Source organism: Poecilia reticulata, chromosome 22 (genome assembly GCF_904066995.2).
Source record: "Poecilia reticulata chromosome 22, P_reticulata-male-v2, whole genome shotgun sequence".
Classification (NCBI taxonomy): domain Eukaryota; kingdom Metazoa; phylum Chordata; class Actinopteri; order Cyprinodontiformes; family Poeciliidae; genus Poecilia; species Poecilia reticulata.
The window spans coordinates 12,965,021-12,981,140 of record NC_088851.1 but is presented as its reverse complement, the minus strand read 5'-3'; the positions used below and the strand labels follow the sequence as shown (position 1 = coordinate 12,981,140).

At 41.4% G+C, this 16,120-nt stretch overlaps 1 protein-coding gene across 2 annotated transcripts in view; it reads right to left on the bottom strand.

Moving 5' to 3' along the window:
• The window catches only part of rock2a (rho-associated, coiled-coil containing protein kinase 2a), a 36,931-nt gene that overhangs the window by 2,332 nt on the left and 18,479 nt on the right, over positions 1 to 16,120 (bottom strand). The window contains exons 2-32 of one of the 2 annotated variants that reach the window (XR_532614.3): positions 15,940 to 16,021; positions 15,749 to 15,849; positions 13,774 to 13,911; positions 13,401 to 13,661; positions 12,947 to 13,091; positions 12,722 to 12,860; positions 12,534 to 12,625; positions 12,269 to 12,428; positions 12,116 to 12,170; positions 9,877 to 9,965; positions 9,743 to 9,791; positions 9,516 to 9,651; positions 9,102 to 9,193; positions 7,563 to 7,809; positions 7,242 to 7,348; positions 6,866 to 7,025; positions 5,948 to 6,108; positions 5,663 to 5,847; positions 5,512 to 5,581; positions 4,856 to 4,959; positions 4,579 to 4,765; positions 4,410 to 4,503; positions 4,235 to 4,329; positions 3,956 to 4,147; positions 3,716 to 3,884; positions 2,975 to 3,045; positions 2,803 to 2,891; positions 2,655 to 2,733; positions 2,292 to 2,559; positions 1,999 to 2,212; positions 60 to 190 (exon numbers count right to left, since the gene is read on the bottom strand). Coding sequence is in view for 1 of the 2 variants with exons in the window: in XM_008399697.3 (XP_008397919.2) it covers positions 1,999 to 2,212; positions 2,292 to 2,559; positions 2,655 to 2,733; positions 2,803 to 2,891; positions 2,975 to 3,045; positions 3,716 to 3,884; positions 3,956 to 4,147; positions 4,235 to 4,329; positions 4,410 to 4,503; positions 4,579 to 4,765; positions 4,856 to 4,959; positions 5,512 to 5,581; positions 5,663 to 5,847; positions 5,948 to 6,108; positions 6,866 to 7,025; positions 7,242 to 7,348; positions 7,563 to 7,809; positions 9,102 to 9,193; positions 9,516 to 9,651; positions 9,743 to 9,791; positions 9,877 to 9,965; positions 12,116 to 12,170; positions 12,269 to 12,428; positions 12,534 to 12,625; positions 12,722 to 12,860; positions 12,947 to 13,091; positions 13,401 to 13,661; positions 13,774 to 13,911; positions 15,749 to 15,849; positions 15,940 to 16,021 (4,031 nt within the window). In the remaining variant the exon portion in view is untranslated. The remainder of the gene's footprint in view (positions 1 to 59; positions 191 to 1,998; positions 2,213 to 2,291; positions 2,560 to 2,654; positions 2,734 to 2,802; positions 2,892 to 2,974; positions 3,046 to 3,715; positions 3,885 to 3,955; positions 4,148 to 4,234; positions 4,330 to 4,409; positions 4,504 to 4,578; positions 4,766 to 4,855; positions 4,960 to 5,511; positions 5,582 to 5,662; positions 5,848 to 5,947; positions 6,109 to 6,865; positions 7,026 to 7,241; positions 7,349 to 7,562; positions 7,810 to 9,101; positions 9,194 to 9,515; positions 9,652 to 9,742; positions 9,792 to 9,876; positions 9,966 to 12,115; positions 12,171 to 12,268; positions 12,429 to 12,533; positions 12,626 to 12,721; positions 12,861 to 12,946; positions 13,092 to 13,400; positions 13,662 to 13,773; positions 13,912 to 15,748; positions 15,850 to 15,939; positions 16,022 to 16,120) is intronic. The other variant, XM_008399697.3, reaches the window with a different exon arrangement.

The following is a 16,120-nucleotide window of genomic DNA, read 5'->3' as shown; positions in this document are numbered from 1 at the left end:
ATTCTCCCCCTGCATGTGGCCCGACAGCACCACTGTGTGACAACAAGACAGACACGTACACAAACGCATCCAGGAACTCGATCGTTTACACGGAGAACAAGATCAGAGGAGGAGTCAGCTGTACCAAATGCTGCAGGAGTCGACTTCCTTTGTTTTTAACCCATTTGATCTGCGGCTCATGTCATAGGAGCTGAAACATGTTTTTGATCAACAACAACAAATGTTAGCCCATCAAATTTAGCAAGAAATAACAAATCAAACAAAAAGAGTCCTGAGAAAATAAACTAGGGAGGCAGAAATTTTACAAAAAAAGAAGCAGAGCTATTTTACAACAAAAAAAAAAAATCTGAAAGAAAACAGATAACTAGGTGTATAAAACCTGAAATAGAAAACACAGCATTACATTAAATACATGGTCCTTCAGACTGAGGACTGTCAAGTGTTCTAAAAAATTATTTTAATGAAAGCACATCTTCTGCAAGACAATCCTCCAGACACATTTACAGCCGTGAATCTTAGTATCCAGTGTCCAGATTGAAAGAAAAACTTTCGATCTGGACACCTTTGTTTGTGGCTAGATTGAAGTAAAATTATTGTAAATACCTGACTAAATAATCTGAGATAATTAAATACCCTAATAAGTGTTCAGTGGTTTTATATTGGATCAAACCAAATTGGTCTATACGTTTGATTTTTCACTCTGACTGACAGCATAGCGTAACATCTTGAATGTGGACAATTTAAATGTGCCCAATTCTAATATTCACTTAAATGTATCCTTTTTCTGTGGAGAAACTTTTAATAAGTCATTCAAAAACTTGCTGTTTTCATAGGGCATGAATACATGTTCTCCTAGCCACTTTTAAAATGGGAAAAACGAGAACATACCATTCAAGGAAAGCAGGTGAATGTTATTCTGCATGAATCAGGAAATTATGATACGAAAATAGCATATTAATGAACTAGTAATAATTTAACTTAGAAGAACCGAGACAAACAAGGCTGCACGGTGACCTAGTTTCATCTTCTCCCTATGCAGAGTACGACTGACATGAAAAACAAATCTCACTGTAAAAGAACTGAGTGGAGCGCTGGAATCATCTGATCTGAGATTGAGCTTTTGGAAACGCTGTCCTGGTGGGTCTGCTACGAAGCAAAGAATGAATATATAGAAAAGTCCCCCATGCTTATTGCTAAGCCAGGTGGAGGATCAGTGATGCTGTGTGTCTGTTTCTCTTCCTATGGCTCTGGACACCTGGGCAGAGTACACAACATCACAAACTCTGACATCTGGAGAAGTTGAAAATGCGGTTTAACTCTGAAAAGTAAACTGAAAGTGGGGATGTGTCCAAATGGGTTGCCCCGTTTGATGGTCGCCTACAACAATGCAACTAAGGCTAACAAAGGCATCTTTTAGATGCATTTCTGTTCCAACACAACTGACCTAAATGACTAGCTTGTTACCAGGTCTCCACTAAACATTCTGGCGCTGAAGAGTTGATGCAACCATTTGATTCAGGTGTGTTGGACAAGAAAGAATACAAGGAAAAGTTGCAGGCCAGTAGCTCTGGAAGACTGGAGTTGGATATCCTTGCAATATTTTTAAATGCAGCCACTGCACTGCAAACACAGCAAAACACACACACACACACACACACACACACAGAAACACAGTGTTACCATCATCAGAAATGTATGGAGGAACAATCCTCATCAATATCATCCAACGCCCAGAGCCAGTCCTGAAGACTGAACTCCTCCAGTCTGAAAGGGGGACATCAGTTTCTATCATTACCTTTAATATAATGACATGTGTAAGAATGCTGTCATGCAGTGGGCGATCCCAGCCGTGCATCGAAAAAACATGAACACAGAATCTTCAAGGTTATGTTTTTCACTAAAGTTAACCATGGAAGCAATAAAAAAATTAAAAAAAACTACTATATTTCATCCTTGGAGACTTTCTTGAACTAAAAGAAGAAACCTTAGATTTCATACCTGCTTTTGCTGGTGGGGAGCGGTCGGCTAGGCCTCCTCATGGATTGGCTGGACTGAACCCTCAAGGAGGTGCGTGGCGAGGAGCGACCAAAGTGCTCTGGCGGCGGAGGCTTCTTGGGAATCTTCTTGACCAACCGGCTCACCCACTTCTGCTGCTCCTCCTGGGATGTGGCCAGCAGCAGCAGGTTCTTAGCCGTAGACACGTCGTAGTTCACTGGCGGTGGAAGAAGAAACTCGTTTTTATGGGGGCACGGACAATTTGTTCGGTAAAACTATGCAGAAAAGCTTAACACCTTTGCAGGGAGCAATGATCTCCTCCTTTTTGTCCATGTGGTCCTTGTGGCACTTGATGTGACAGCGCCGGCACTCCAGAGCCGGCGGCGGCTTGAACATGTTCCACAGTGGCTTGGTGCACGCCTCGCAGTTGGTGGGGAAGTGGTAGAGTGTGGGGATGAACTCGTGGCCTTTGTGACAGATGTAGCTGGACTTCTCGCCGATGGGAAGCGGCTCCACGGGAAACTCCGGCTCTTTTTTGCTCTCACCTTCGTTGGCATAAAGGATCTAGCGGGGACCACAGATGCTGGTTGGCCATTTCCATCCTTTAAAATCACTCGGAAGTTCGAAAGAAGACATAGAAAAGCAGAGGGAGAACACACCTGGAATATCCTGGGAATCTCCTTGGCTTCAGCGCGGTACACATCTGTCTGAGTGACGGGCCTCACGTGGAAAAGTTTGCTGCAAAGTGGAAATAAACATTCATTTCTATCTGAATGCAAACGTCGAAAGCCCCGGCATTAAACTCACTCAATATCGAGAACCATGCAGGGGATGGACTGCTCTCTGTCGTGTTCACTGTTGTAGAAGAGAATCTTCTTGCTGCTCACGACAACGTACTGCAAGAACAAAACAAACATAAATAACAGAGCTAAAATCAGGCAAATGGCACTATGGCAGAGCAAATATGGTTCATTCCGACCTTTTTCTCCCATCCAAACTTCTTGGTGTTGTTTCTGACGGGAAGAGAGAGCCAGCCCTCAAGTCTCGACTCTGAGAGAAACAATAACAAACGTTATATATTCAGTTCAGAAAAGACACTGGAAAATTATCCATTTGGTTCCACGTAACCATGAACTGTCAAATTCAAAACTGATCAAATAATGTACAGAGCAAGAAAACATCAGTTACCAGAAAATATTAAAAATGCATTTCCTGAAAGTAAGGGGGGTTAGAAGTTAAGACGAAAACTGAATTTTAGAAAACGTAAAGCTTGTACAACAATGAGGAGCAAGTGCATCGCTGTCTGAAGCCTGATGAATCCATCCACTGATTCAACATCCGGTTATGGAGGGCTCAGGTGTTGCCAGACCAGAATAACGTTGAATGGGCTTTGGGTCTCCTTTTTAGTGACAGACAAACTCTAAAATGAGGCCTTCTGACCAGAAGAACCAGATATAGAAGAAGCTTATTTCAGCCACTAGAATCCAGGTTGTTTTCTATCCCATAACCATCAGTGAGGATCAGGAACATGGATAGAGCACTAAATCAAAACCTTTTACCTCGAGTCTTCAAAATTCAAAACTCATCCGAGTCCCCCTAAAAGCAGTTGTGTAATCTTCTCATTTGATAAATATGCAACAAAGCACACAAAAATGTCTTCTTTTATGGTTTTATTTTTAATAAAGCTGTGCAGCTCTGTCCACAAAGGCTGCATCCTTACCTGCGTAAGCGTCATCAGTGTCAAAGTCTGGCCCGCTGCTGACGCTGGCAGAGTCCATGGACTGAACGCTAAGCGACTGCAGCAGATTCCTCAACTGCTCGATGTCGCTGTCCTTGCTGTCCAGAGCCATCTGCAGCTCAATGCGCATCTGACTCTCTTCTGCCAGTTGCTGCACACAAGAAAACACGTGTGAAGCCAAAAGGCTGCAGCAGGAGCAATGAAGGGGAAAGCGGCACTTACTGCTTGCGTCTCGTTGATCTCCTTCTGGTATTTGATCATGGTGCTGTTGAGCTTTTCCTTCTCTGACCTCAGCTCCAGCTGCAGCTTCCTGTTCTCCTTCTCCTTTCGCCGCATGTCTGTGTCGTTTCCACGGCGGCTGCCTCCCCCACGGACTTCCTTCCTGTTCATGATCTCCGCCAGTTTATTGACGGCCTGCGGGGGTGGGAGGGGTTACACGAGGTCAGCTCCTCACAGAGGCAGGGGGAGCCGAAGGGACGACCATGAGGAGCAAACACCGACCTGAGTTTTCAGAGTGCGCTCTGACTGCAGCTGCTTCTCAAACGACTGCTTCATCTGGTTGATCTGCTGCTCCCAATCCTTCGACTTATCCGACTCTGAAGGATCAAGAAGAAAAACGTGAGCAGCGATGCGTGTTATACTTGTTCTGATGTTATAAAGTTCTGCGTTTATCCACCTTCAAGTGCTTCCTTCAGTTTGTTGTTCAGTTCTTCCTTTTCGTTGGCCAGATTAGCAACGTCGCTGGTCAGAGTCCTGTTGGCCTCCTCCAGCTGCACACAGCAGGAAACACACTCAGAGCCGTTCTGTAGGTTTAAAACCGGAAGGCGGATGTTTCTGGGACCCACCGAGCCGATGGTGATGTCCTTCTCAGCCAGCTCCTGGCGGTGCCGAGCCATCATCTCCTTCAGCTCCAGCTCCTTCATTATCTTCTCCTTCTCTAGATCAGAGTACTGCTCCTCAGCGATGGAGCGGGCCAGCTGCTCCGAGTCCGCCTTCGTCAGAGTGATCTCCAGCTGCGCCGCCAATGAGTCCCTGGAAGAGATTGAGAAAATTAAACTCAAATGCGCACACCCGAGGGTGAATGGAGGAGTTTTATTTTGGATCTCCAATCAGCAGAATCACCTCTCCTCCTGCAGCTCCTGCAGAGACTGCTGCACCTCCTTGTAGAGTTTAGTTTTCTCCTCACATTCCTCCTTTAGTTCCCGAACCTGAGTCTTGTAAAGAGTCTGGAAAAGAGGCATGCCCACAACGCAGAATTATGAAAATATGACCAGTAAATGAAGATGCACCAAAAACACTGTCTGGTGACACTAGGTGATCACAGGAGCCTCAGAGGTTTAAGTTACTTAGAAAAAAATGTATTTGCAATGACGCATCCTGTCAAGACTGCAAGAAAGGGAGGAAGAGGGAGAGTCAGAGAGCTAAACCTGACTGGATAACAAGAAGGCAAAACAGACTACAACATTCTTTTGACCAGCTAAAGGTCAAACGTTTTCACATTCAGAAGCTCACTAAGGATTTCTTAAAAAGAAGGAAAGATAAATTGACCAGCAAATGCATACAACTTTTATCCATTTTAAACAATAAGTTAGGAACAAAGTCTGTAGAACAAAAAAATCTTTCTTGAATCAAATTCCAGACTGCATAGTAACTCTCTAGAGCACCATAACGTTTCATTGAATTTTGCTCTTCGAAGAATCCTCTCAATTTAACACATGGTCTGTTGAACATGCAATAAAAAACAGAAGCAAACAGGGATCATTTGGCCACAAACTCACAGAAAAGTATTGCTCAGCCTCCAGCTGGTCCTGTAATTCCTTCATTTGTCCATCTGTGTCTTGTCTTTCTCTGCAGGTGGAAAATCAAACCAAATTACTGACACTGAAGATTGTGACGGCACGGAGCAAAAAGTAGAGCCGATGAACTGACTTGCGCAGCTCCTGGTTCTGTTTCTCCAGGCTGCGTTTTATATCCAGCAGATGGTTGGTTTCCTGCTTCAGCTGCTTCTCCGAGGTTCTCAGGACGTTCAGCTGCTGGTTCTGGGCCTTCAGGTCGTTCACAGTCAAGTTACGCTTCTGGGTCTCCTGCTCGATCTTAAGCGTCAAGTTCTTCACCTGAACGAAACACAGGCTGCTCTTAAGGACAGTACTTTTAACCCCGGTTAGAACCCCCGACAGGTTCCAACTGGGGTTGTTTTCTGATCCAAACGCTCACCTCCTCCGTGAGTCGGTCCTTGTGTCTGCGCAGCTCGTCCAGTTTCTGTAAAGCCTGTTTGTAATCGCAGTCCATCATGCTGCTGTGTTTCTCCAGCTCCAGGATTCGGTTCTCCAGCCTCAGCTTGGCCGCTCGCTCCTCCGCCAGCTTCTGCTCCAGTTCTGCAGAGAAACATCCAGCAGTACTTTTCAGTTTTCCAGAAATTTATTTTTGGCTGCAAAAATAATTCAAACTAATAACATAGAGCTAATATGGTACAGAGGAGAGGATGATTTAATTACAATGCCAGAACACAAAATCTTACAAAGTATTTTTGATCTAGTTTCTAGGACAAATGTCTTAGTTTTGTCTTATTTCAAGTGTACTAACTTCCAAGTAAATTTTAAGCACAATATTGGAACTTGTTATAAATTAGTAATTCCTTAATATTGATGAAATAGTAATATTTATACATGAAATAATATGCAGGTTGAACAGGACATTTAGTCTAGTTCTAGTTCCATTGGCAGATTATTTCACTGTACAAAGAAACTGGACCAAAACTACTTAATAAGGTTTCATGTTTTTGCAGTGTAATCTTTTTTTTTTTTTTTTTTTTTACTAAATATTGAAAGAAATTCTTCTGCAAATTTCAAACTGTATTTTTTTATTCTCCCCTGAATCCCAGTTATGCATTATTTCCCAGAATTTCACTTCTGATCTTTTGCTTACTTTGTATTAGATTTCCTTCTTTACTTCCACTTCATTTCATCCAACTTTCTCTTTTGTTGACCGACCGTGTTGTAAATAAAGATCAAGCATCGCAGAATCATAAATCTGCCTTTTCTGAAACACCTTGGTTTGATCTGATTTAAGCGTCCAGGAAAAAGCTTCAACCGTTGCTTTCAGATCCGACTGACCGTGTAAAGCAGACCTTACCCTTCATGGACTCGGACTTGGCGCCCTCAATTGTCACTTTAATCTTGCTCTTGTCCGCCAGCAGACCTCTGGTGGCTTTGTGCGAAGCCTCCTCCTGCTCCAGCTCTTGCTGCAGAACCTTTAGTTTGTAGGTCAGCTCTATCTCTTTGTTGCTCATCTCCTGCACAAAGAAAAACAGGCAGAAGGCGTTCTGATTTGAAAGGAGACACCAAGCACAAAATGGCAACAGGAAAATATATCCGTCTGACAGAAAAGCGAGCAGGAAGACGCGGCGACTCCAACAAAACAGATTTACAGTGGGAAACGCAAAAGCAAAAACTTTCTAAGACTTTGCAATGCTCATATTTAAAATAGTGGAGAGATGATTTTTGTATACCTTCTCCTGATCAGTGCATTTCTCCTGAAGCTGCCTCTTCTCAGTCTCAGCTTTGGCCAGAGCCTGTCTCTGCTGGCGAGCTTCTTCCTCCAGCCCAGAAATACGTCCTGCAATGTGCAAAATAAACTGTCAGAGGGCGCCATTTCACAGAAAAACCATCTGAAAGTTATAGAAAAGGCACCCAAAGTCCTTCACAAAACCTCAAGTACAGCATCCAAATAAATACCAAGTGTTGCTACACTGCCAAATTCATGGAGGAAAAATAAGTATGGAAGTCTACCAGCAGCCTTTCAGGAAGTGCTGTGGTTGTCTTTCCCCTACCCATCAGGTCAGTGATGGTCTCTGAGCCCTGGCTGTGCTCCCGCCTCTCTGACTCCAGCGCCGCCTGCAGGCTGATGCACTCCTTCTCCAGGCTCAGCTTGCTGCGTTCCAGCAGGCAGCATTTATCCTGCAGCTCACGCACGTTGGCCTCCAGCTGCTGCAGCTGCTTGCTGCTCTCTGTCTGGGCTTTGCGAAGCCTCGTCGCCGCTTCGGTCTCAGCCCGCAGCAGCGTGTTGGCTTCTTCCAGCTGCGAAAGGTTTAACGAGTGAGGAGAGAACGGGCAAATAAACTGAAGGACGTCAGCGTCAGCTTTAACCAAATGTTTAAAATCTGATTAATAAAGGTATTCATTGAATTTACCGTCACCCTAATTTATATAATATGTAGCTTAGGGATTCTGTGAGAGCGCACGAAACTTTCAGCAGAAAACAACTGAGTAAAGTTGCTCTTTTTAAAATGTCAACTCCTTAATAATTTTTTTCAGCAGAAATTAAAGACCTTTCCTTATCATAAGCAAAAAATAAACATTAAATCCCAATGTAATCATGATCAAGAGCCACAAATCTTTTTATATTCTAATAGATAATGAATGAAGCATGTATATTGTTATACAATAACTTTGTAAACAAACATTTTGAACTATAAGTCAACACATTTTCATGTTTCAATGACTTTTTTTTTAAAGGGATTATATAATTCTTTCGTATTTTCCCACCTGAAGCGGCACTTTAAAAACGTTCACATCAATTATTTTTATAAATGTCTTCTGAAGGTTCCCTGATCTTCTGAGGACTTGGTGTTGTCCGCACGGAACCATTTTTATCTCTAATTATTTCCACATCTGCTGAGTTTGTAAAACGACGACTGCACCTAACAAATAGATGTGGATCATTCCCATCTGTTCGATTTAATGGACATGTTTGAATCTGCTTTCATTTAACTGAAAATGTGCGGTGAATGTGGTGCAAAAGTAAGCAGCAGAAAGCACGTGCAAATTATGCACAAAAAAAAAATACCCCACTGGATTATTACATTGCTTTGTGAATTTGCATGTTTTGAAATGCTACTTTATTAACTTTGGACGAGTTGGAGAATTATTTGAAAACAACGTAGATGTCTCATTAGCAGCAGGTTGTTTTTGGCTGGAGAGAAAATAACTTTGACCTACATGTGCTTCAGAATGAAATGGTCAGAAGATGGAGAATGGACCCAATGTGGAATGAATACAGCTGAGAAAGCATGTAGTTTACAGCGTTGCTTTTAAAGGTTGTATAAATGTGAAAATACATTCATGTCTTCCTGCTATTTTATTACACTTGAGGTGAGTCTGGATGCTCACAAAACATTCTCAGTGATCTTGTAGTAGATGACAGTTTTAAGCTTTAAACAGATGTTTCTGCAAGGAAAATTGTTGCATCGGTCAAGTATATATCTAAATATGTGTAACAAAAATTATAGTTGGTCTGCAAAGATGCTTGTCAGCTTCACCGGGCTGAAAGAAGATTACAAAAGTAAATTAATAAAGTTGGGGGAAAAAACCTGTTTCTGCAGGTGAAGGTTCTTCTCGTTGGAAATATGAGAGTTTTGATTTCTTTTCTTCATGTCGTCCAGCTGGTCTCGAAGGCTGTTGACTGCACAATAACAAAAGTGAAGTGGGGATAAGTTAAGCTGCAGTCATCAGTGCAAAAACTTTAAATATGCAAACCAAAAAATGACACAAAAGAGGTCTTCGTGTTTTGGCGTTTAGGAAACACTTTTATAGTTTGACCAGGTGGGGGCAGCGTTGCACATCTCATCTTATAATTCATTTGCATCTATCAATGGTAACGATCATTTATTTTTCACTCAGCAGCAACAAGGAACAGATTAAGGAGTGAAAACAAGAATGATTAGTATGCAAGTGATTTAATAACACTGCTGTCAGAATCCGGATTTGCAAAGAGAGTCTGGTACCTTCGTTCTCCAGGCAGCGCTTCCTGTCGGCCTCATTCTCGGCCTTCCGGTGGCTCTCCAGACTTTTGTGCTGCAGCAGGGCCTTCTCTCGCTCCAGCTGCCTCAGATTCGACTCCAGGATCTTTCTGCTGCTCACCTAAAAGTCAATCAGAAAAGGAACGAAAGCTGGGATCTCTTCCGATTCTGATCTAAAACATCATATAAAACCTCTGATTCCAGACACGTACCTCTTCCTCAAGTTCTTTGGTTATTTTTTCTAAGCGGACGGTTGCAGCTCTGCAGAGAAATACGCGGATAAAACATGAGTCAAGGTTCCAGCAGTTTGCACACCACAGTGGCTACATATTTGCTGATCTTGCACCTGCATTTGTTCTCTACTTCATCTTTGACATGTTTATCTTTATTCATCTGAAGCTCCAGATGGTGAAGTTTCTTCTGAAGAGCAGCCGACTGAAAACAGAAAACATCAACAAGCGATTAGAGGACGATCGTTTTAGAGCTTCATTTGAGCAAAGCCTGGAACCAATGTCTGTCTGGAGATGTGAACAGCAGAGAACATTTTGGAGTTTGCAAGGATGATATGACCTGCTGCCCAAACTCAGTTATTTTAGTATAGCCCACAAATACCAAACTCACCAATAACACTCCTGTACACACTAATGTTTCCCAGATGTGTGTGGGTTTTTTTTAAACCTGCAAACAACCTAAAAAAGGGTGAAATGCGACTTCGTCATCAGAAATTTAGAGCAACGTGTTGGCAAGAAAGGTACATCCTTTAATAAACTTTTTTTCCTTTCATCTTTCATCTAGAGAAGAGCTACTACACTGCGCAACTGTTGGATATCTCAAGGCTCCATCTTGGATCAAGTCCTTTTCTTGTTTCCTTTGGTGCCTATTTAGAAAAAGCATAACAACCTATTTTGCCATTTTGCTTATCATCTACAGAAATATCTGTATATTCTAGAAGAAATATTTAGATTCTTGTTAAACTGTCTTACAGATAGATCAACATGGCAAGAGACAACTTCCTGAATCGCAACAAAAACAAAACAAGCGCTTAGGGGATTTAGGCTGTGACACTGACATTGGTCCAATAACTTAGAAAATACTTTATTTTAATCTACACTGATCAGGACTAAAACTAACTAAATAATCTTTATAATGATGTTCCTAATCCAAAAACACAAGAACATCAACTTGCTTATATTAACAGTTAACAATGAGCAATAAATAAAAGTCAAAGAGGTCAGACAAAACAACTTCTAAAACTCACAACTGGAGAAATGGAGGGAAGAGGTGGACCTTTGAGTCACCAAATCTCCATGGCAACCATTAGATACTATTCACATGCAAACTGATTGTTTGGGTGGAAAGCCAGGAACAAGCATTGTCTGCCTTACCATCACAAATCTAAAAAAAGAGGAAGTAAGCTAAATGATGCAACGGCTTTGACTGGAACTGTGCTTTAATCAGATGAAGCTTTTGAGTTTGACCTTTTCTGCAAAAATAAAAAAAAAAAATCTACGTGTGTTTGGCATAGAGGTGGTTAACTTTATGAAGGGAAAAAAACTGTGGATAAAGTGGATTTTTCTTCTCATGTTCGTCATTTACCTCTTGTAAAAGGCTGCATTAATGAAAGGTCAAAGCAGTCCTATTACCTGCAGAGGTACACCAATAAAACCTTCTAATAAACTGTTCATTGTAGTCATGGCTTCCTTCAAATGCCCATGTAACATTTTTACGACACCAAATGGAAATGCACTCAAACGTTTGAGATAAAGGCTGCACTTTGATCCCCAGAGGACTGTCCGCTGTTTAGAGCTGCATATGTGGGATTAGAAAGCTAATCAGTAAAACCAGTCATGACTGAAATCTGTGCAGTTACTAGAGAACTCTTCTGAAGTATGAAGTGCTGGAGGGAGCACTTCTCTAGTACGGGAAGTTCTCTGGTACTGAAGTACTAGAGAACTTCTGAAATATGAGGGAGGATAAAAGCAATTTGAGTTTTTATTTTTTTTATCCACCATTATGGATATAAAGTTTGATTTGACATCCTTGATCAGTCCAGGAAATTTTATTTTAACCACAAAAAAAGTTTATTCTTTACAGTGTCTGCATTCCTCACTAGCTTCCTGTCAGCTGCAAGATGGAAGATTAAGATGTTGGATTTAATTTTTTTTTTTAAACCCGAAAAAATTCTTTGCAATGTTTACAATTTTTATCAACTGTAGCCCAAAACGTCAGAGTTAAAGGGTTAAGATTTGTCTTTCTGACTCTAGTAACCTAATTTTGAGAATATTCTATTTTAACCAAAATACACCTGTTTAATATAGTCATAATAAGAAAATATACTATAATTGGCTTGCATTTGAAATATGTGGGTCTCACAGCATCTCAAACAATAAATTATAAATTATAAAGTATTAAATACTTATTTATGTATCAAAAATTAAAAACACCTTCTGTTCTTTTCAAGATTCTTCCATTTGTCTTGAAAAGTAAAAGCAGTTTTGTTTAGTTTATCTTAAGACTTAAAAAAAAGCACATGATTTAAAATCCTTTACCGCTGTTAACATCACTGTGCATTTATCAGTATTTACCTCTCCTTTGGCGTTATCGTGTGCCACTGAGGAATTGTTGGCAGAATTTAACAACCTAAAAGGGAAAAAAGAACCAAAAATCACATGTAGTTAAAGCAGGAGGCTCGTTTCTAAAACAATTAGAGACAATCAGAGAGAACGAGGAGGATTTACTGGTCCTCTTTGAAGTAGGTGAAGCCAACAAACGGTAGCTGATTTCCGACGAAAGCCTTAGGTGTGGGGAATGTTTCGACGTCGCCTTTGTCATCTTCGATCTCATCAAAATTACTAGTGTCTATGTCGCTGCTCAGCTCCGGGACCACCGGGGCGACAGCTGGTTGAAAAGAAGGCGGGGGGAATTAAAACTGCTGGAAAAGAAAGTTTATTCTGCAACATCTGCGTGCGTGCGTGAGAGGAGAGCAAAGCTTGCGACTCGTACTGTCCCTGATGGTGTCAAACGTCCACTGGTCGTTCTTGAAGAACGGGTGCCGTTTGATTTCCTCCACTCCGTTTCTGCCCAACCGCACGTCTCTAAAAAAGCAAAAAGAGAAACAAAGAAAACATTGGCATTAGTGATGAACTTGGAATAAATTTTACATAAAGTACAAAAGATTGATTGTTCCCCACCTGTCAGTCAGGAAGGCACAGATTATACTCTTGGCATCTTTGGAGATGTCCACATCGTCGGGAAAGTTTAGGGAGTTCTTGTGGTCCATGATCTTACTGTACGTTCCCACCAAAGAGTCGGCATAGAATGGAGTGTCGCCTGAAAGGGAGCAGGCGGTGATGTGACACACAAACACTTTCACGTCCTTTCAAGATATGAATGAGTCGATGAAAGGGGCTACTCACCCACAAGCATCTCGAAAATGAAGACGCCTACGGACCACCAGTCGCATTCCCTCCCGTAAAACCCATCTCCTCCCTGAGACTTCAGCACCTCTGGAGAGATGTAGTCCGGAGTGCCGACGGCTGTGTCGCAATGGACCATCCCCGTCTGCAACAGCAAAAATAACCGAGTAAGATCTGCAAACTGGGAATCCAACAGCTGACATGTATTTTTGTTGTTTTGATTCTCTGTTTTTTTGTGAAAACATTCTGATTTTAATGTTTAAGGCAGGAACAACCAACTAATAAACAAACACAGAACGGCATTTTAAGTCCTAACTTATAATCAGTTCTATTGTTTATGAAGTTACATAAATGAAAACCAAATATCACTTATCCTGATGAGCTACAAAGACCTTGGACTGATGCAGCTGGAGGAACATAATTTCCGTCAGTGAACTGCAACGAGTCGACTCACAGAGTCCATCTTCATGCAGGTCCCGAAGTCGGCCAGCTTCAGGTGTCCGTGTTGGTCCAGCAGCATGTTGTCCGGCTTGACGTCACGGTGGATGAATCCCATGGAGTGGATGGAGTCCAGAGCCATCACCACCTCTGCTGCGTAGAACTTGGCCCATTTCTCGGGAACGTCATAGGTGCTAGTGAGGTTGACCAGGTCCCCTCCTGGCATGTACTCCATCACCATGTAGAGGTAGTGCTCATCTTGGAAGGCACAGCACAACTAAACAGGAAAGTAATCAAACAGATCCAGAACACACTGCTGTAAACAAATCCACAAACATACGAGCTTCAAACAATCTTAAAAGGAAGTGAAAATGTTGAATATTTCACACCTGTACAACCCAGGGACTGTTGGCGAAGGCCATTATGTCTCTCTCTTCCCAGAAGAACGCCGAGTCGGAGCGCTTGATCATCTCAAACTTACTCAGCAGCTTCATGGCGTAAACTTTCCGGGACGGTTTGTGTCGGACCTGAACAATCGTGATAAAAAACAATCTGAAACCAGTCTGCAATGGCTACTGTGTGGTTTTTGTGGGCACCAGTATGAGACAATCTCGGTCATAAAGGATGGCCTTCTCTCTGGACTGCAACTTCTTCTATGTCGGGTCTGACAAGACAGGTTACCCAGGTTCCTATTGAATACTGTGAGCAGTAAAGGACCTGTGAAGAGTGTCTGAGCTCTGGAGATCCCCACTGTGGCTGGTGTGTCCTGCATAACATATGATCTCAAAGGAATCGATGTGAGAGTGCAGATAAGCCGTATCGTTTTGCTCCAAAAGTTACTCGTCTCTAAAATTTGTAATGAATATTTGTCTTTTGATTCCTCATCAGTTACTAAAGTCAAGGCTGACCTTGGGTTCACTTGCACAGTTTAGAGTTCAGTTCTGAGTCCATTTCTCTAAAACTCAACTGTCACAAATCTTTTCTAATTCCACAAACAATTGTGACAAATCTCCATGGCTCAATTTGCAACTTAACCCATATGTTTTACTCTTGTTTGCTACTATGTAGATGCTTTCAATGACCATTATTCATTCCCCACATGTTGCTATAACTGGACTTCCGGTTTACCTCGAATCAATTAGACATTTTAGTGTTAATTTTCTTACTGGCAAGACGCCGTCTCCTCCTTCACTGGAAGTCAATTAAAGCTCCCTCCAGCACTCAGTGGCTCAATTACACCAAGACTTTTCTGAAGTTGGAGAACATTCGATATTCACTGAAAGATAGCTGATCGGTTTAATAACATGCGACCCCTCAGATCTTCTGCTTCTGGTCTGCTCTGCATCCCCAGAACCAGAACCAAATGAGGAGAAGCAGCATTCAGTTTCTATGCACCACAAATTTGGAACAAACTTCCAGAAAACTGTAAAACAGATGAAACACTGGGTGCCTTTAAATCTCAACTTAAAACACACCTGTTTAGAGTTGCTTATGGCTAAATTAGGATTAGAGTGCAGGTTTTGATGTCTTCGATGTTTTTTATCTTTACTTTTTATCTATTTATTAATTTCTTTTATTCACAAAAATCCGTGTAGGACGGCGAAGTCCTAGCGTAAAAATTTGCGTGACAGGTGGACGGAACCTGGTGCTGCAAGGTTAGAGACCTTGTCCTGTTAGGCAACGGGGCCTGGATAATACCCGTGTTAAACGGACGGCGGAGTCCGACGACGACAGGCGCTTAAATTCCGTAACAAAAGTATGTTTTTATCTTTTTTTATTTTTTTTTTCAAAATCTCTTTCTCTTTCTTACTGTTTATTCAATGTCACATGCTGTTTTTATTTTTTCTTTAATTATGTAAAGCACCTCGAAATGCCTTGCTGCTGAAATGAGCTATACAAATAAAATTTGATTGATTGATTTTTTATTCATATTTTAACTGCATACATTGTTTTTTCCTCTTGATTACATTTTTGAGGTCCAAAGTAGAAAAGTAAGTGTTAAAGGAGGTGTTTTTTGTGAAATCCTCAATTATCCAGAGATGAAATGGAAAGTAATGATGGATTAAAGATTCTCTTAAAGTTTGGCTTCCTACACTGTCTTCATTTAAATGAGCATTTTATTTAAATTCTGCAGAATGTAAAGCAAGAAAGACAGAATTCAAGCTTTAGTCTATTTCAGTAGGTTGACATTTCTAAATAAATATTAATTAGTGTCATGTAATATTCTAACTCACTAACAAACAGAATTTTGAGTTTTCATTCAATGCAAGCCACAATGAAGGCACGTTGTGGTCATCATCACTGCGTAGAGAGCCGTTTATGATAATATAAAGCTTTTCATGTCTTCAGCAGATCAATACTCACCAATTGGACTTCACCAAACGCCCCTCGCCCGATGATTTTAACTTTTTCAAAGTCTTCAGACTTCATCTGAAGATTTCGAAGCTCCCTGATAATGTTCTCATCTGGAATAAAAATTCACACAAGATAAAGATCAAGTCACTTTATAATGTTTTGTTCAAGGCTTTTAATTAAGGAATTATAAAACTACTCACATCTGTTTAAGAAGGTCTCAATGTTTTTGTTCTTTCGTAGTGCCGGGTAGTCCAAATCCAGGACCAGAGCGTTTATTGAATCCTGAAAAACATGGGAAGCAATCAGACTGACCATGCAGCAGCTATTAGCAACAAGCAAACAAATATACACACTGTGAAGTGTGTTTTTAAACAGTAAGTT